The following is a 21125-nucleotide window of genomic DNA, read 5'->3' on the forward strand; positions in this document are numbered from 1 at the left end:
CAATTTTAAAGGGGTCACTGACCCCATACAGCTCACCTAAGGACCCTAACTCAAGAACGTCCATCCTAGAGGGAAATAGAATGGACTTACAGGACTACAAGGCTTTTAATGTCCCAACCCGAAGACTGTCACTTAGCTTTTCCTAGGACAGCTGTCAGGCCCACAGGCATTCTCTGAATCATTCCATGCTTGCACGCTTCTGGTGTGGGAGCCAGGCCTCAGTCAGATGTGAACAAAGTGTCATTGACAGAGCCCCTGCCTCAGACAAACACCCTAGCCGCAAACCATGAAAGCAGACGTCCTAACAGCCTTGTGAAAAAGTCTCCGCCTGCCTCCCCTTAGAGTCGCTCTTAACAATGTGTACATAATAACTCTGCAGTCTGGAGGAGGTGACCATTCAGCAGGCAGGCAGCTTTATACTGTCATAAACCTCACTGGTTCAGCCCCTTTGATTTATGAACAGCCCCTCATCATTTAGAGGCTATGCTTGGATGCAACTCCAGCACTAATTCTGTAGGACACGTGCCACCATGCTACAACTCCCCTGGTGCCCGCTGCTCATGGCAGGAAGAGGCTGTTTATGGCAGAAAATCTCTGGGCCACGATTCCCTTCCCCCAACTGACATCCACCTTCAAATGATTAAAAGCCAATGAAAATCTGTTACTGGGTACCCAATAACTTATTAGAGCCTAGAATGTGCCCTTCTTGGGCTATAACCAGTATTCAGGGGCCATTGCAGGCTGCCTAAAAGTGTCCTATTGTTATTTCCGTGTGGGAGTTTCCTTTCTGGGGAATGAGGGAGATGGAGTGGGTTGGGTGGAAGAGGAAGGAAGGAGAATCGCAACTGGAGAACAAAGATGTGAACTGATTTACCTGGGCAGTGAGGGCAGCACAGATGGGGAATATGCACAGGAGACAGGCAGTGAAGGCTGGGACATCTGACTCGGCTGCAAAGTACATTCCCGTTCTGAAAGAGAGGAGATAATATGAAAAAAATAAACGTCTTTCAAGGGTCATTGGGATCATGCCAGTTTGGGAAATAGTCATGCAGGAACTCACCCAGACAGTGAATAACACATTCCCGAGAAGCTGAATGAAATCAGCATTTTCTTTACTTTTCTCATCACTGGCACCTCCACCGGGTTTGTTGATAGCTTACTAGCATATTTTTCTAAGGCTGGGATCACTATTGCTCCAGTTTTCAAAGCCTTCCACTAATTGTGGGAGGCTTCTCCTGGCCTGGCTCTGTGGCGTTTCTACCACTCCCCAGTTCTAGCTGCACGTCTTTTGCAAGAGCCTAGTCTGATTTCATAATCACCTGCCCAATGCCATGGAAGGGAAGGAATAATGAGTGATGGGTCCCCTGAGTTGCTACCCACCCTTGGGCAAGGAAATATCCCTAGCACATGGATCCTGGATTCCGTATGCCTCTGCCCTGGTCCAGTAGGCTGAGTGCCTCCTCTCCTCATTTCCCTTTTCAGTCAAAAATTTTTAAAGAACAAGCTACGGTTTGGAATTGAACTGATTAGCTAGTATGCCTGGGTGGGGCAGCTGGGTCCCTGCCTGATTTACAATTATAAGATCCCTAGCTCTGACAGCTCTCAACAATTGCTGGAACAAAGGAAGACTTTGGAAATCAATTTTGTATTAACATTTTCCATCCATAATTCATTTGAAGCAAGGGTTACTTGTATCTGTCAGGTTCTTGTGGGGGAAGAGGGTGAAAGGATGGAGAAAGAGAAGATGCCTAGTGCTTGAGCTGTTGGCATTGGGATCATATTAACATTTTCACTGCCTTGCAGAAAGCAAAGCCTCAGCCCCCAAGGGTTAGCTGTCCATTTCCAATGTGTTGGGTCAAGAATCTAACATAATCATGCCATACCAGGCAGTTAATCAGTCCCCAGATGCTCTATTTAATACCTGCTCTGGCCATTTAAAGAGGCAGGCTTCTTTTATCCAAATCTGAATCATCTTACCACAAACCTTTTTCTTTTCTCGTGCACTTTCTAGGATAAATTTTGGAATGTTACATTTAGAAACACCACAGAGCCTCCTTATGTGTCACACTCCTCAGAGCCAGATCTTGAAGTGAGATCACCAAAGCACATCAGAAACCACCCCTCCTGGCTGAGGTCTAAACTGATTCCTCCTTAATGCTTTATGCTGAATTCTGTTCTAGAGTTAATAGATTAATAAAAATAATGATAACCATAATGAGAGTGATGATGATGATGACATCAGCAGTTAATATTTCTTGAATGTTGACTGACCCAGCACTGTTTCAAGGGATTGAAATGGATTAGAGAATTTAATCCTTACAACAACCATATGAAATAGGTAAATATCACTATCCCATTTTAAAGAAGAAGCTGATAGACTCTCAGAGGGGTTAGGTAACTTGTCAAACATAACATGGCTCACAGGTGGCAGAACCAGGGTTGGAAACTTGGTCTGTCTTGACGCTAGAGACCTGCAGCCATTTAACACCACTTGATGTTGCCTGAAGGTTAGGTTTCCACATGCTCAAAATTCCGAAAGCCCAATTTTCTGTTCAAATGGCAAAAGAATCAGGCTCGCAAGTGACTGCTCCTGTTCTACCTGGGGACTAGCAAGGAGTAGCAGTTTTTCCATCAAGTCTGAAGTGAGAGGCTGGTCTTGAAAATTTTCTCTATGTTCAGAATTCTCAAGGCCTTCCTTTCCAACTGGCCTAGGGTAGTGGTTCTCCACCAGGGGTCATTTTGCTCCCCAAGTAACTTTGGCCATGTCTAGAGACATTTTTGGTTGTCACAGTTAGGGTTGGTGGTACTGGCGTCTAGTGGGTAGAGGCCAGGGATGTTGAAACATCCTACAATGCATAGGACAGACCTCACAACAAGGAATTATCTGTCCCCAAATGTCAATGATACAGAGGTTGAGAAACCCTGGCCTAGTATATGATGGTAGAGGCTTGTTCAGAACGATGGACCATAGCTGTGGTCCTGGAGTCAAGGACATGGAAAGAAGATAGGACTACCTGCGTCGTCTATTGCAAAGATGGCATTTAAGCCATCAAAACGCCTCTCTGAGTGACCGGACAGGAACTAAGGCCAAGCCAAGAGAACTCTAATCCTCACCAGGTAAAGGCCAAGGTTTCACAACCTCAATCCTAATTACAGTTATTGGCTGTGACAACATATAATACACTCTCCCAATAAATCAGTGTATAATCTGTCCTAACCTCTTCTCTAAAGGCCAGCCTTGAGAATGGTTTTCAAAAAGGATTTGTCTTGTCATCCAGGCATTATATTGAGCTTTTTCCCCCATTCCCACTATCAAGCTATTCTGCCTCCTCCCACCATGTCCTATATTATATAGCTAAGAGACCATAAGTATCTGTCCATAGGAAATACTCAGAGATCCCATGAAAAGCAAGCCAAAAGGCAATAGATGAAAAAGGAGATATGTATTTTTCGTGGTGATCTGCTTCTTTACCTCTTTTAGGCTTTTGGCACCCATGCTCCCTGGCCTTCTGGGTACTGAAAGCACCTCTGCATGCTGAGGAGCAAGCTAAGAAATCACACGCATGAGGGACTGTACCTCTGAGCAGAGGCAGTTCACACAGTAAACCAACCCATAAGGTTCCAGGTAAGGATGCCATCTCTCACCCACTCTGTACTTCTTGTCTTGAAACACACAATATGTCTCTGAATCTGTGAGGAAGGAGATAGAAAATATGCCTGTTAGAAAACAGACCAAGTCACAAAATCCAAAGGCAATCACAGGTTCCATCTGTTTCAGTGTACATCAAGGAAAGAGGCATAGCGAATATTTACAGAACCCCTGCTACAGGCTCAGTGTTTTACATGCTTTGCTTATTTGATTCTACAGTGACTCAGTAAGTTAGGTACTACCATTCGTCTCTATTTATTTATTTTTAAAGATTGGCACCTGAGCTAACATCTGTTGCCAATCTTTTTTTTTCTTCTACCCAAAGCCCTTCAGTACATAGTTGTATATATTCTAGTTGTAGGTCCTTTTGGCTGTGCTATGTGCGATGCCACCTCAGCATGGCCTGATGAGCAGTGCTAGGTCCGTGCCCAGGATCCGAACTGGTGAAACCCTGAGCCGCCAAAGCAGAGCACATGAACTTAACCACTCAGCCACGGGGCCAACCCCTATTTGTTTCATTTTATAGATGAGGAAAGTCAAGGGTCATATAACCAATAAGTAACTGACATGAGACTCAAACCCAAGTTTGACAGTGAAGCCAAAATCTTGACTACCATTCTGTTATAATGGTAAGATAAGGGAGCATGTCATGTGTCCTTTTGGAAAAGATTGTGCTCCCTTGCTTTGGAAATGCAAGCTAATGTCTAAAATGCTGATCTATGAGAACATTCTCAGAGCTGTCTTGTGTTGGCATAGGAGTGATGGACTAAACACATTGTATTAGGTCCCTATATACGGCTTTGCCCACACGTGCTAACATAATTCAATCATTAAACAAATATTTGGGTACTTACTCTTTGTCAGGCAATATGCTAAGTCTGGGAATAAAATGGCAAGCAGAATTACACAAAGTCCTTGTTCTCATTCAACTTACAGATTTCTTTCTGCGTTAACAACTCCCAATTAACTCAAAAGTTATGTCTCCTTCTCTTCACTAAATCACGTGGTTTGTCTTCTAATCCCATCCTCTTCTGTCTCCTGCTTCCCATCACACAAGGTCAAAATAAACCAAGACCCCTTTTGTAGCAAACACATTAATTTCTCCCACACTCTCCAACAGACATTTCCCTGATGATCAAAATTGAAAGAATAAAGAAAAGGTAGGTAAGCAAGAAACTGGGAGAAGATATTTCCAACAAATAAAGTATTAGTATAAATAAAGCATTAGTATCTGGAACATTTTTAATCATTCAAATCAATAAGTAAAGAATCAACCAATCCAATAGAAAAACGGTCCAAGGACGTGAACAGCAATTTAGAGAAGAAGAAATGGGAACAGGCAATTTATGAAAAGATGTTCAACATCACTAGTAATCAGAGATTCAAATTAAAACTACACTGAGATAATTGTCTCAAATCCCTAACTGCTTGAAAGACCCTCAATGATTCTTTCCAAATACTCACAAGATAAATTCCAATTTACTTTTCAAACATTAATTTCCAACTTATTCAGGATGAGGAACTAGGAGACAGAAAATCTGGGTTTGAGCCTTAACTAGCTTTACCCGTCTGGCATTGAGCAAGCCGTTTAAATTCTGCCAATCTCAGTTTTTAACATCTGTGAAATATGGATTAAACGTCTCTTAAGCAGATGTTGGAGGATTAAACGAAGCTCTTTGCAAATTATAAAGTGCCACAAAATGCAGAGTATTATTTTATACTAATTGATTATTTTCTAATTAGAAAAGCAATGCATACTTAACGTAGAAAACTGGAAAACACCTACAAATACACAAAAAGAACATAAACGTATACAGAGGAAAGAAACATTACACACAATTCCAGCACAAGAAAACAACCACTTTTAATATGCTGGTAACTTATAAGTAGCCTGTGGGTTGAAGAAAAAAATCAAGAGAGAAATTAGAAAGTATTTCATACTAAATGAAAAGAAAACATAGCATATCAGAATCAGTGGGATTCAGCTAAAGAAGCACATAGAGGGAAATTTATATCACTAAATACCTAGATTAGAAAAGGAGAAGTCTCAAACCAATACCTTAAGAAACTAGAAAAAGCAGAGCAAAATAAACCAAAAGCAAACATAAGGAAGGAATAATAAACAACAGAAATCAGTGAAACTGAACACAGAAAATCAATAGGAAAAAATCAATGAGAGCAAAACCTGGTTATTTAAGATCAACAAAATTGATAAACTTCTAGCAAGACTAACAAAGATAAAAAGAGAGAAGATGCAAATTACTGACATCAGGGACAACAGAGAATAATTCAGTATAGATTCTGTAGATATTAAAAAGATAAAAAGGGACTATAATGAATGACTGTATGCCACTCAATTTAACAACTCAGATGAAATGGATGAACTATTTGAAAGACACAAATTACCAAAGTTCACTCAAGAAGGGATAGATAAACTGAATAATTCTCTATCTTTTAAAGAAGTTGAATTTGTAGTTAAAAAGTTTCTCACCAAGAAAACAACAGGGGCAGATGGCTTCACTGATGAATTATATCAAACATTTCAGAAAAATGAAGAGGAAGGAGGGCTTCCAATTTGAATCTTTGCTGTAAACATTATGCTAGCATCAAAACCAGACGAAGACATTATAAGAACAATACCCTACAGACCAATATCCCTCATGGATGCAGATACAAAAATTCTCAATGAAATTTTAGCAAATTAAATCCAACAATATATAAAAAGGATAATACCTTAGGAGCAAGTGGGATTTATCTGGGAAATTCAAGGCTAGTTCAACGTTCACAATTCAGTCAAAATAATTCACCATATCAAGAAACTGGAGATGAAAAAACAATGTAATCATTGTGATAGATGCAGAAAAATCAATTGACAAAATTCTACATCCATTCATGCCAGAAACTCTCAGCAAACTAGGAAGAGGCCTTCCTCAATCTGATAAAGGACATCTACAAAAAACCTACAGCTAAAATCGCACTTACTGGCAAAAGACTGAATGCTTTTGACCTAAGATTAGGAATTATGCAAGGACGCCTGCTCCACCACTCTTAGAGATCCTAGCCAGTGAAACCAGGTAAGGAAAAAAAATATATATATATATACACACACATTAGAAAATAAAAAATAAAACTGTTTCTATTTATAGATGATATGATTACCTACATAGAAAAATCCCAAAGAATCTATTAAAAAGTTACTACAAATAGTAAGAATTTAGCAAGATTACAGGACACAAGGCCAATATGCAAAAAACAATCACATTTATATATTCTATAATGAACTACAAATTGAAATTTGAAAAAGTACTATTTGCTATAGTTCCCAACAAACATGGAAATACTGGTGTATAAATCTAAGAAAACATGTGCAAGATCTGCACTCAGAAAATTACAAAACACTGATTAAACAAATCAAAGAAGGCCTAAAAAATGGAGCGATATACCTTGTTCGTGGATTGGAAAACACAATATTGTTAAGATGTCAAATCTCCCCCAAAGTGGTTTATAGATTCAACACAATCCAAATCCAAATACCAGCAGGATACATTGTAAAAATTAATAATCTAATTAATTTAATATTATTCAAAAATTATATGGAATGGCAAAGGAAGTAGAATAGCCAAAATAATTTTGAAAAAGAAAGCTCCTGAAGGATATATACCACATGATTTCAAGACAATGTAAAACTATAGTTTTCAAGACAGTGTGGTGTTGGCAAAAGGTTAGACAAACATATCAATAGAATAGAAGAGAGAGTGAAAAAGTAGCCCTACAGGGGCCTGCCTGGTGGCATAGTGGTTGGGTTCACGCACTTCGCTTTGGCAGTCCAGGGTTCATGGTTTTAGATCCCGGGTGCAGACATACACATTGCTCGTCAAACCATATGGTGGTGTCCCACATACAAAATAGAGGAAGATGGCACAGATGTTAGCTCGGGGACAATCTTCCTCAAGCAAAAAGAGGAATATTGGCAACAGATGCTAGCTTAGGGCCAATCTTCCTCACCAAAAAAACCCTAGATGCACCTTTATGTGGTCAGTTGAGTTTCAACAAAGGTGCAAAGGCAATTCAATGGAGAAACAATCTCTTCAACAAAAGCTGCCAGAACATTTGGACAATCATAGGCAAAACATAAAATAAAATGAATCTTAATCCATATCTCATACCATATGCAAAAATTAACTCAAGATGGATCATACTGGGGCCAGCCCGGTGGCCAAGTTGTTAAGTTTACGCACTCTGCTTCGGCGGCCCAGGGTTTCACTGGTTCGGATCCTGGGTGACGTGGCACCACTTGTCAGGCCATGCTGAGGCGGCATCCCACATGCCACAACTAGAATATACAACTATGTACTGGGGGGCTTTGGGGAGGAGAAGAAAAGAAAAAAAAGAAGATTGGCAACAGATGTTAGCTCAGGTGCGAATCAAAGAAAAAAAGAAAAAAGATGGATCATAGATAGACTTTAATGTAAACCCTAATATTTTAAAACTTCTAGAAGGAAACATAGGAGACTATCTTTGTGATCTTGGGTTATGCAAAGAGTTCTTAAATATGACACTGTAAGCACAATCCATAAAAGAATTATTGTAAAATAAGACCATCAAAATTAAGAATGTCTGCTTTTGAAAGACAGTGTTAAGAAAATCAAAAGAAAAGCCGTAGACTGGAAGAAATTATTTGCAAACTACATTTCTGATAAGGGACTTTTATCAAGAATATATAAAGAAATCTTAAAACTTAAGAATAAGGAAACAAACAATCCAATTTTAAAAATGGGAATACTGGGGCCGACCTGGTGGTGTAGTGGTTAAATTCACACACTCCACTTTGGAGGCCCGAGGTTCACAGGTTTGGATCCTGGGTGCAGACATATACACTGCTCACCAAGCCATGCTGTGGTGATGTCCCACATACAAAATAGAGGAAGACTGGCACGGATGTTAGCTCAGGGCCAATCTTCCTCACCAAAAAAAAAAAAAAGAAGATATCCAGACTGCAAACATATCACTAGTCATCAGGGAAATGCAAATTGAAACAATGATGAGATATTATTACCTACTTATTAGAATGGCTAAACTCAAAATAACCTGACAATATTAAGTGCTGATGAAGATGTGAGGCAACTGGACTTTTCCTCATACATTGCTTGTGGAAATGCCACTCTGGTAAACAACTCAGCAGTTTCTTATCAAGTTAAACATACACTTACTATACAACCCAGCAATCCCACTCCTAGGTATTTTCCTGAGTGAAATAAAAACGTATATTCAAACAAAAACCTGTACATAAATGTTTAAAGTGGTCTTATTCATAGTCAGCAAAACCTGGAAGTAACTCAAATGTCTTTCAACTGATGAACTTACAAACATCCAAACAATGGAATATTCGTCAGCAATAAAAAGAAATGAAAGACTAAGATACACAAACACAGGTGAATCTCAAAGGCATCATCCTAAATGATAAAAGCCAGATTCAAAGTCTACATACTGTATGACTCCAATGATTTTCACTCTGGAAAAGGCAAAACTATAGGGACAGAAAACAGATCAGTAGTTGCCAAGGTCTGGAGTGGGGGAAGGATTTTACTATAAAGGGGTACAGAGCAAATTTTTGGAGTGATGGAGCTATTTTATATCTTGATTATGGTGGTGCTTACACAACACAACGTTATTTGTCAAAACTCACAAAACTGTACTCTAAAAAGGGTGAATTTTTAAATTTTAATTATTTATTTTTTGAGACACAATTGACATATAATGTATTAGCTTTAAGTGTACAGTCATGTGCCACATGACATTTCCGTCAACAACAGACTGCATATATGATGGTGGTCCCGTAAGATTAGTCCCATACAGCCTAGGTGTGTAGTAGGCTATACCATCTAGGTTTGTGTACGTGCACTCTAGGATGTTTGCGTAATGATGAAATCGCCTAACGATGTATTTTTCAGAATGTATCCCTGTCATTCAGCGATGCATGACTGTACTAAAAAGGGTGAATTTTGCTACGTGTAAATTATGCCTTAATAAAACAATAAAGACGAAATATAGAGAGGAAAGAAAAACCACACATAATTCCACTGCTGGAAGATAACCACTTTTAACATTCTGCTAATGCCCCTCCAGTCTTTTTTTTCCTGTTTTTGGATTAATAGATTTTATTTCTTAAAGCAGTTTTAGGTTTACAGAAAAACTGAGCAGAAAGTGCAGAGAATTCTCACATATCCCCTCTTCACCCCACCCTGACTTTTCCCATTATTAGCACCTTGCATTAGTGTGCTATGTTTGTCATAATTAATGCATCAATATTGATATATTAACTAAAGTACGCAGTTTACATGTGAGTTCACTGAGTTTTGTGTAGTTCTAAGTGTTATGACAAATGTATAATGACATATATCCACCATAATAGTATCCTATGAAATAGTTTCACTGCCCCAAATATCCACTATACTCTGCCTATTCATCCCTTCCCCCCTCCACTCCCCTAACTCCTGAAAACCATGGATGTTTTTACTGTCTCTATAGTGTGGTCTTTTCCAAGATGTCATATAGTTGGAATCATAGGGTACGAAGTCTTTTTAGACTGGCTTCTTCCACTTAGCAATATGCATTTAAGATTCCTCCATGTCTTTTCATGGCTTGACAGCTCATTTATATTATTATTGAATAATATTCCATTGTATAGATGTACAGCTTGTTTATCTGTTCACCTACTGAAGGACATCTGGGTTGCTTCCAATATTTGAAAATTGTGAATAAAGCTACTATAAATACTTGAATGCAGGTTTTTGTGTAGACATAAGCTTTCAACTTATTGACTTAATACCTAGGAGCATGGTGGCTGGATCGGACAGTAAGGCTATGTTCAGCTTTGTAAGAAGCTGCCCAACTTGTCTTACAAAGTGACTATATCATTTTGTATTCTCACCAGCAATGAATGAGAGTTTCAGTTGCTCCACATCCTCAGCAATATTTGGTGGTGTTTGTAGTTTGTGTATTAGCCATTCTAATAGATGTGCAGTGGTATCTCATTTTTGTTATAATTTGCAATTCCCTAATGACATATGATGTAGAGCATCTTTTCATATACTTATTTGCCATCTGTACATCTTCTTTGGTGAGGTATCTGTTTAGCTCTTTTATCCATTTATTAATTGGGTTGTTCATTTTCTTGTTGTCGACATTTAAGAGTTCTTTGTATACTTTGGAAACAAGTCCTCTATCAGATGTGTGTTTTGCAAATATTTTCCTTCAGTCAGGGGCTTGTCTTTCCACTCCCTCTCTCTTGTTTTTTTTGAGGAAGACTAGCCCTGAGCTAACTGCTGCCAATCCTCCTCTTTTTGCTGAGGAAGCCTGGCCCTGAGCTAACATCCGTGCCCATCTTCCTCTACTTTATATGTGGGACGCCTACCACAGCATGGCTTGACAAGAGGTGCCATGTCCGCACCCGGGATCTGAAACGGTGAACCCCGGGCGCCGAAGCAGAACATGCGCATTTAACCACTGCGCCACCAGGCCGGCCCTCTTCTCACTCTCTTAACAGTGTCTTTTGCAGAGCAGAATTTGCTTATTTTTTATTTTTATGTTTTTTGTGAGGAAGATTGTCCCTGAACTAACATCTGTTGCCAATCTTCCTCTTTTTGCTTGAGGAAGATTGTCCCTGAACTAACATCTGTGCCAATCTTCCTCTATTTTGTATGTGGGATGCCACCATAGCATGGCTTGATGAGCCGTGTGTAGATCCACACCTAGGATCCAAACCCGTGCTGGAGCACGTGAACTTAACCACTATGCCACCAGGTTGGCCTCTATTTTGAGTTATTTTTGTGAAAGGTTTAAGATCAGTGTCTACCTTCATTTTTTTGCATGTGGATGTCTAGTTGTTCCAGCACCATTTGCTGAGAACATTATCCTTTCTGCAATGAATTGTCTTTGCTCTTTTTGTCAAAGATCAGTTGACTATATTTGTGTGAGTCTATTTCTGGGCTCTCTATTATGTTCCTCTGATCCATTTGTCTATTCTTTCAACACCACCACACTGTCTTGATTACTGTAGCTTTATAGCAAGTCTTGAAGTTGGTTAGTGTCAGTCCTCCAACTTTGTTGTTCTTCAATATTGTGTCAGCAATTCTGCATCTTTTGCCTTTTCGTATAAACTTTAGAATCACTTTGTTTATTTCCACATAGTAAATTAACTGAGATTTTGATTGATATTATACTGAATCTATAGATCAAGCTGGGAAGAACTAATGTCTTAACAACACTGGGCCTTTCTATCCATAAACATGGAATATCTTTCTATTTATTTGATTTCTTTCCTGAGAGTTTTGTAGTTTTCCTCACACAGATCTTGTACATATTTTGCTAGATTTATACCTAAGCATTCTGATGGGGTTTTTGTGCTGCTAATGTACATGGTCTTGTGTTTTTAATTACAATTCCAATTGTTTCCTGCTAGTATATAGGAAAGCAAATCACTTTTATATATTAACCTTGTATCCTTCAACCTTGCTAGAATTGTTTACTAATTCCAGGAGGGTTTTTTAATTGATTCTTTGGCATTTTTCACATAGATAATCATATCATCTGTGAACAAAGGAAGTTTTATTTCTTCCTTCCAAATCTGTTTACCTTTTATTTCCATTTTCCATCTTATTGCATTAGCTAGGACTTCAAGTACAATGTTGAATTGGAGTGATGAGAGGGGACATTATTGCCTTGTTCTTCATCTTAAGACAAAATCATCTAGTTTCCTTCCAGTAAGTATGATGATAATGGGGATTCTTTGTAGATGTTCTTTATGAATTTGAATAAATTCCCCCTCTATTCCTAGTTTGTTGCATAGTGTTGGATTTTGTCAACTACTCTTTCTGTATCTATTGCTATGATCATGTGATTTTTCTTCTTTAGCCTGTTAAAGGATTACATTAATTGATTTTTGAATGTTAAAAGAGCCTTGCATCCCTGGAATAAATCCCATTTGGTTTTGGATTTTTCCTACACTGTTGGATTCACTTTGCTAATATTTTGTTGAGAATTTTTGCATGAGAGATACTGATTTGTAGTTTTCCTTTCTTGTAATGTCTTTCCGTGGTTTTGGTATTAGGATAATGTCACCCTCACAGAATGAGTTAGGGAGTGTTCCTTCTGCTTCTATCTTCTGAAATACATTGTAGAGTACTGGCTTTATTTTTTTCTTGAATGTTTGGTAGAATTCATCAGTTCACCATCTGGGCCTGGTGCTTTCTGTTTTAGAAAGCTATTAATTGTTGATTCAATTTCTTTTTATCTTTCTTTTTTTTTTTGAGGAAGATTAGCCCTGAGCTAACATCTGCTGCCAATCCTCCTCCTTTTGCTGAGGAAGACTGGCCCGGAGCTAAAATCCACGCCCATCTTCCTCTATTTTATATGTGGGATGCCTATCACAGCATGGCGTGACAAGCGGTGCCATGTCCGCACCCGGGATCCAAACCGGCGAACCCCAGGCTGCCGAAGCATAACGTGCGAACTTAACCGCTGCACCACTGGGCCGGCCCAATTCAATTTCTTTAACAGATATAAAGCTATTTTGACTGTTTCTTCTTGTGTGAGTTTTGGTAGGTTGTAACTTCCAAGGTACTGGTCCATTTTTTCTAAGTTATAAAATTTGTGGACATAGAGTTGTTCATAATATTCCTTTATTATCCTTTTGATGTCCATAGGATAGTGATGGCCTTTCTTTCATCTCACATATTAGTAATTTGTGTCTTCTCTCTTTTCATCTTAGGTAACCTGGATAGAGGTTTATCTATTTTACTGATCTTATCCAAGAATTGGCTTTTGGTTTCACTGATTTTTCTCTATCATTTTCCTCATTTCACTTTCACTGATTTCTGCTTTAATTTTTAAAAATTTCTTTTCTTTGGTTACTTTGCATTTGATTTGCTCTTCTTTTTCTAGTTTCCTAAGGTGAAGCTTAGATGGTTGACATTAGATTTTTCTTTTTTCTAATATTTTAATTCTATGCTATAAATTTCCCCTAAGCACTGCTTTCATTGCATCCTATGAATTTTGATAAGCTGTTTTAATTTTCATATAATTCACAATATTTTAAAATTTCTCTGGAGATTTCTTTGACCTGTGTGCTATTTAGAAGTATATTATTTAACCACTAAATATTTAGAGATTTTACAGCTACCTTGCTGTTATGGATTTCTAGTTTAATTGCTGTGTGTTCTGAGTATATACATCATATAATTTATTACACTATTCTTTTAAAACTGTTAGTGTGTTTTATGACCCATGAATGTGGTCTTATCTTGGTGAACGTTCCACGTGAGCTTGAAAAGAATGTGTATTCTGGTGGCTGGCCCGGTGGCACAGTGGTTAAGTTTGCATGCTCCACTTTGGTGGCCCAGGATTTTCAGGTTTAGATCCCGGGCATGGACCTAGCACCACTCGTCATGCCACACTGTGGCAGAATCCCACATAAAATAGAGGAAGATTGGCACAGATGTTGGCTAGCGACAATCTTCCTAAAAAAAAAAAAAAGAATGTGTATTCTGTTGTTGGATGAAATATTCTATAGATGTCCGTTAGATCTGGTTGATTGACGGTGCTGTTTAGGTTAATTATATGCTTACTGATTTTCTGTCTGCTGGATCTGTTAATTACTAATCAAAGAGGGTAAAAGTCTCCAACTATAATAGTGGATTTGTCTGTTTCTTGTTGCATTTCTGTTTTTGCCTCACATATTTTGATGCTGTGTCAGATACATTCACATAAGTTTCCTTGCTCTGAAGTCTGCTTTGTCTGAAATTACTATAGCTACTCCTGCTTTCTTTTCATTAGTGTTAGCATGCTATATCTATCTCTCTCTACTTTTAATACATATGTATTTTTATAGTTAAAGTGGGTTTCTTGTAGACAACATATAATTGGATCTTGTCTTGTTTTCTTTATTCACTCTGATATTCTCTGTCATTTAATTGGGGTATATAAACTATTCAAACTGATTATTGATACAGTTGGATTAAGGTTGACCATATTTGTAATTATTTTCTATTCATTGACTTTTATTTCTTTTTCCTTTGTGTGTGTCCCATTCTTTTTCTGCCTTTTCTGGCTTTAATTAAGCATTTTCTATTATTCCATTTTCTTTCTTCTCTTAGCATATCAAGTATACTTATTTTTAAAACAATTTTAGTGGTAGTCCTAGAGTTTGCAATATACATTTACAACTAATCTAGGTCCAGTTCAAATAACACTATATCACTTCACAGGTAGTCTAGGTACCTTATAGCAGAGTAGTCCACATTCCTCACTGGCATTCTTTATGAGATTGCTGTCATTCATTTCACTTTTTCATAAGCTATAATCGCTCAATGCATTGTTGCTATTACTATTTTGAACAAACTTTTTTCTGTTAGCTCAATGAAGAATAAGATAAACAAAGATTTTATTTTACTTCATTTATTCCTTCTCTAATCTTCTTCATTTCTTTATGCAGATCTGAGTTTCTGACATATATAATTTTCTTTCTTTGTAAAGAATTTCTTTTAACATTTCTTGCAAGGCAGGTCTACTGGTGACAAATTCCTTCAATTTTTGTTTGTCTGAGAAAAATCTATTTCTCATTTACTTCTGAAAGATAATTTTGCTGGATACAGAATTCTACGTTGGTGAGGTTTTCCTTTCAACAATTTAAGTATTTCACTCCACTCTCTTCCTGCTTGCATGGTTTCTGAAGAGAAATCAGATGTAATTCTTAATCCTGTTCCTCCATAGGTAATGCGTTTTTCCTTTTTTTAAGATGGTCTCCGTCTTCGATTTTCTACAGTTTGAATATGGTATGCTAGGTCTAGATTTTTTCATATTTATCCTGCTTTGCTTTTATTCTCTGAGCTTCCTGGATCTGTGCTTTGGTGTCTGTCATTGATTTTGTAAGATTCTCAAGCAGTATTACTTCAAACATTTATTTTGCTCCTTCCTTTCTTCTCCTTCTGGTATTCCTGTTACATACATGTTAAACCTTCTGTAATTTTCCCACAGTTCTAGGATATTCTGTTGCATTTTTCTTCATTTTTTTCCTTCTTGTTTCAGTTTGTGAGATTTCTATTGGCATATCTTCAGCTCACTGATTCTTCCCTCAATCATGTCCAGTCTACTGATGAGCCTATCAAAGGCATTCTTCATTTCTGTTACAATGTTTTTGATTTCTCACATTTCCTTTTGATTCTTTCTTAGAGTTTCCATCTCACTGTTTACACTACCCATACATTCTTGCATATTGTCCACTTTTTCCATTAGAGTCCTTAGCATATTAATCATAGTTACTTTAAATTCCTAGTCTGATAATTCAAAATTATCTGCCATATCTAAGTCTGGTTCTGATGCCTGACTTGTCTCTTCAGACTGTGTTTTTTGCCTTTTAGCATGCCTTGTAATTTTTTGTTCAAAGTTAAACAAGATGTATTGGGAGTGGCGCAGCGGTTAAGTTTGCACATTCTGCTTTGGTGGCCCTGGGTTTGATGGTTCAGATCCTGGGTGGGGACATGGCACCACTTGTCAAGCCATGCTGTGGCAGGCGTCCCACATATAAAATAGAGGAAGATGGGCACGGATGTTAGCTCAGGGCCAGTCTTCCTCAGCAAAAGGAGGAGGAGTGGAAGCAGATGTTAGCTCAGGGGTAATCTTTCTCAAAAAAAAAAAGTATTGGGTAAAAGGAATTGAGGTAAACAGACCTTTAGTGTGAAGTTTTATGTAAATCTAGCTAGGAATTAGGTTAATTTTACTGTTTTTTGTAGCCGGAGTATCAGAGGCTCAAATCTGCACTAATGTCCTTGTTTATTTCCCTCCTGCTGTTTTTAGGATTCCCTAGATACTCCTTCTTAAATAGTGTCTGAAGCTTGCAGTTCTTTCAGTGGTAATCACCTGTGATTATATAGGGGCCCTATTGATGTGGTGGTAAATTGTGAGGGAAGGAGAAGCCTTCTATAATTGTATGATCAGCTCTCAGTCTTTCAGTGAGCCTGTTTCCCTGAGCTACATACAACCTTCAAAACTTCTTATTAGCTTTTCTCCCTCCCACTAGTATAGGTGAGACAGGAAAGCTAGTGGAGTTGGGTATTTCTCTCTCCCAGGTTGGTTAAGCTCTGATAAAATATCAATCAGTTAGGCTGTGGTAAAATCATTTCCCTTGAGGGCAGTCCTTAGTTAAAGAGAACAAAAAGCTCTGGGCTTATTTTAGAATGGTTACTTTTTCCCTCCCCTGCCTGAAAAAGAAAGGAATTTTTCTCCAATCTCTACCTTGAGAACCTGTGGAGCTCTAAGAGATAAAACTCAAAATACTCACAAAAAGGACTTTTCCTCTCTCAAGCTAGTACATGCTTCTTCTCCAGCAATTAGTGAATTACCCTCTAAGTACTCCTACCAGGATCCAGCAGTGGTGATTCTTTGAATTCACCCATGTTTCCAGTTTTCAGAATAAAAAACACAGGGTGGTTTGCCCTGCGACCTCAATATTCTGATGGATTTAAGAGGATTAAGACTGATTTTTCAGTTCCTTCAGCTTTTTTCTTGTGACAATGGGAGTGACAACTTCTATGCTCATTACATGTCAGGTCAGAAACTAGAAGCTCTTTCTAGTCTTTTTTCTACACATTGTGTATAAAAAGGTTTTATTACAAAATTAACAACATATAGTACTTGCACTTTGTAAACTATATTCTAAAATTAACATATCATGAAAATTTTTGTGCCATTAAATATTTCCCCATACCTCATCCCCAGTGACATGATTCTATACCAACACAGTTGAACCATAATTTATTAACCAATCCCTATTTGGGCATATTAGGTTGCTTCTTTTTATTTCTTTTAAAAAAATCCATGATAAGCATCCTTGTATATATAAACCTCTACATGAAACACTGGTTATTTTCTTAATATAAATTCTCAGAAGTAGATTTATTGGGTCAAAGGTTTTGAATGCTTTCAAATTCTTGGGCTATATTATCAAACTGCCTTCCAGAAAAGCTATGCTAATTTACCATCCCATTAGCAGTGGGTGAGAATGCCTAACACTGAATATTTTGTTTAAAACTTTGCTGATTTGGTGGGGGGGAAATGGAACCAATATTTCTTTCTTTATCAGGAAGGTTGAATATGTACTCATTTTTAGTAACTATTCTTATTTCCCCTTTTATGACATTACCATTATTGTTAACATTGTTATATTAATCTATATTTCTCATAGTAGATGCTCAAAATCATTTATGAAGTGAAAGAACTCAGGAAATAAGAATTACTTTTTAGGTAGAACTTGTATGTTTTTCAGCCAAGTCTTAGAAATACAATTTTCTTGGTATATACACAAATTAGACTTCTGCTCCATGATATTCTAGAATGGAGCAGGAAATATTTTAACAATTCCAGCATCTTTAATTGATGAGAGACAATCCTGAATTTCCCAAGACAAACATCTAAATGAGGCAGCTTTCACTACATTCCAGATGTTGGTGAGAGGAGAGTGATTTTCTCTACAAGTTCATAATCTTACTGATAAACACCTGAGTGATTTGTATTTCACATATACAACTTATCTAGACATTTCAGAAATAATTTGAAATTCTTAGAAGCAAATCCACAAAGGGCGCTACTAACATGTTGTTATCAGGCTAGCATAAACAGCCTACTCGTATGAGTCTGCAGCCACTAATACTTGAATGGAGGTAAACTAGAAGTTACTTTGCAGATTTAAATCCACACTGCAAAGTAAGATGGAACCTTGTGTATTATGCATTTGATTCTGGATTATTTTGCTTGCTTGGATTAGCTCCTCAGAGATTGACATCAGATCTACCCACTTAAAATATGAAATTGGATGAGCTTTCACTATCAGCTATGTGATCTGCATAGTTGGGTGATTTACCCCTTTCTTACTTGATGAAAAAGAAATGGGATGATAAAAGATAAAGACCTCTGAAAGACTAAGCAAGCACTAAAATAAGACAAGCTATCAAAATCTGAGTTTCAAAATTTACATATTTTTAAAACTCACATCCAAACTGTTAAAGATTCTAACTTGCGGGAAAATCTCTTTCCAATGGAGCAGTATATACTGATGCCACAAGGAGAGTATTCTTTATCTATCACTTTTAAGCAAGTTGCTATCTCTTCTCTGAAATATCTTTAAGACAGGTTATTTCTTGGACACTATTAAATGGATCCTTTCAATACATCTGAGCTCACCATTATTCATGAAAACCACAGACAATCCAAATAACTTGTTTCAGTCAAAAGCTTCCATTTCTCCCAAATTCAGCCTCTTAAAGAGCATTCTTAGAAAAAGTGTGAAAATTGAGTGAAATTAATTTTCCCTGCTCCAAATTTGCCTCAAAGCCTAAGATGTAGATGATAAGTGTAAAAAGCAGCCAGGAACCACATCCTAAAAAACATGGAGCCAGATAAGAATGGTGATAATAACAATTAACATTTGTCGAGCACTTCCTCTGAGCCAGGTTCTGTTTCAAGAGTTTTACAGATATGAATTCACTAAATTCTCACAAACACCCTACAAGGTAGGTACCATTATTAGCCCTATTTTACAGATGAGGAATCTGAGGCACAGGGAGGTTTGGTAACTTGCTTAAGTTGGCATGACTGGTCAAGGTATGGAGCTGGGATTCAAAGTAGTCTGGCTTCAGAACAAAGGACTGTAACCACTACAGAATTCTGCCTCTCCTGCTACAAAATTGTAAGGTGCAGGTCACCCACTTTTAGAGCTTGGAAAATAAAGGGCTTCCACACATCCTTGCCTAAACTTTTCTCAAATTACCCTTCTGCTCTATTTTTGATATGCAGCTTTGATTACCTTTTAAAGACTGATTCTTTAAAATTTTTAATTTTAAAGACTGATTCACTGTTGGCTGTAGTGAAGTCAAGTCATACTCAAATAGACTATATAAAATGGTACAGCTGGCAGACGTTATTTTGCATTTTTTTGTATCCATCGCAGTGATAAAGCATAAAGTATAAAATAGTACCCATGCTGTCAAGGGGTATGAAATCCAGTTGTGAAGATAGATTACACCAGCTAAAAGCTCTTTTTCACTCTCTTTAAACCTAACAGCACTTTTCTCATAATATTCACATGGCATTTATCCCATATTCTGGTACCAGTGTCTTGTAAACTATGCTTCTTGAGGATAAAACTATCTTACTCAAACACTAACTTCTGATAGAAATCTGACCCTAAATGCAAACATAATGGTCTTTCATCAAGTGCATTGGTCCTATTATCTCAGCAATATGAGATTTGGCCAATTATGCCCAAACAGACAGACTGTAGACAGAAATCTACAAACTCCTGGAAGGAGCAAATTCAGGAACTGGAGGCAGGCAAGGAGATGAACAGTGATGCCTTTGGAGATATTAAACAATGCGTCTGCAATTGCTGACTGTTTTTTTTCAAGTACATATCAAAAGTAAACACTATAATCTTTAAGATCTGTTTTACAACAGTTGTCCAAGATTGGTTAGCACAATTATAGCTGATCGTTCGATGAGTCTGCTGAACAATTATCAATTTTCAGAAACTATGATAAAGTCAATTTCAGTACATGCTAATTCTGAACATTTAAAAAGTTTTTGGCATCACCCAGGAGAGAATTTAATGAGTTACGTGGCATAATCAACCACACTTAAAGTCTCAGTATATCATCTTGGACAAGCACAAGTGAGCTGATCTTATTGAAACAATGATGCCTCCTCAACTTCTAGGAGATACAGGCAAGAAAAGTAAGTTTATCGCTTGCCAATAACTGAGAGATACCAGCTGGAGAATGCATGTCTTATCACTAACTAATGGCATCTGTGAGTAGAACTTGGTCCCAAAGGAATTCCAATTAACATTTGAGATGGATCTTCAACCTGCATCACTGTAGCTGTTTTTCAAATGGTTCAGCTGGCCCTAATTCGAAGTGGCAATTCCTGGTACTTTAGGGGCCGCTGTTAACCAGAAGAAAGATGACAAAAAGTAAACAACAGAGATGTGCCACTATGCCACCAATGTTTTGCCCAATCATTACTGTGTAGCACCCAGGACGAGGTCAAAAGGTCAGTAGTTTCACCACCAGTCTAAAAGCAAGAAAGCATTCCCATGATTGTTTTTGATAAGAGCTATTATTGTAGACACATCATCATGTAAGTATCACAATAATATTTATTTTATTATAACACATACATCAGTGCAAAGGGAGAGATGAATCTTTGCTGTCCATTATATGAGTGGACAAATCAAGTCAACAAATTCCTTTTTAACTATTTTTTTAAAAGGCTGCTATAATAATGAAGAAAAAATTAAACTCATAAGTCCTTCTTTCATTTATTAAACTTGAAACAGAATGGAAGAAGGGCAAGATATAGTAGTTACAGGGGAAAAAAGTCTCCTATATCTCCAGCAATTGGGCTTCTAGAATTGAAGTCTCCAGTA

At 37.6% G+C, this 21125-nt stretch overlaps 1 protein-coding gene across 4 annotated transcripts in view; it reads right to left on the reverse strand.

Annotated features, from left to right (window-relative positions):
• CHRDL1 (chordin like 1) overlaps window positions 1–21125 on the reverse strand; it is a 112643-nt gene that overhangs the window by 80064 nt on the left and 11454 nt on the right. For all 4 annotated transcript variants that reach the window (XM_014853723.3, XM_044763453.2, XM_014853729.3 and 1 more), the window contains exons 3-4: window positions 3578–3690; window positions 875–968 (exon numbers count right to left, since the gene is read on the reverse strand). In XM_014853723.3, the coding sequence (XP_014709209.2) occupies window positions 875–968; window positions 3578–3690 (207 nt within the window). The remainder of the gene's footprint in view (window positions 1–874; window positions 969–3577; window positions 3691–21125) is intronic.

This window comes from Equus asinus, chromosome X (genome assembly GCF_041296235.1).
Source record: "Equus asinus isolate D_3611 breed Donkey chromosome X, EquAss-T2T_v2, whole genome shotgun sequence".
In the NCBI taxonomy this organism is placed as follows: domain Eukaryota; kingdom Metazoa; phylum Chordata; class Mammalia; order Perissodactyla; family Equidae; genus Equus; species Equus asinus.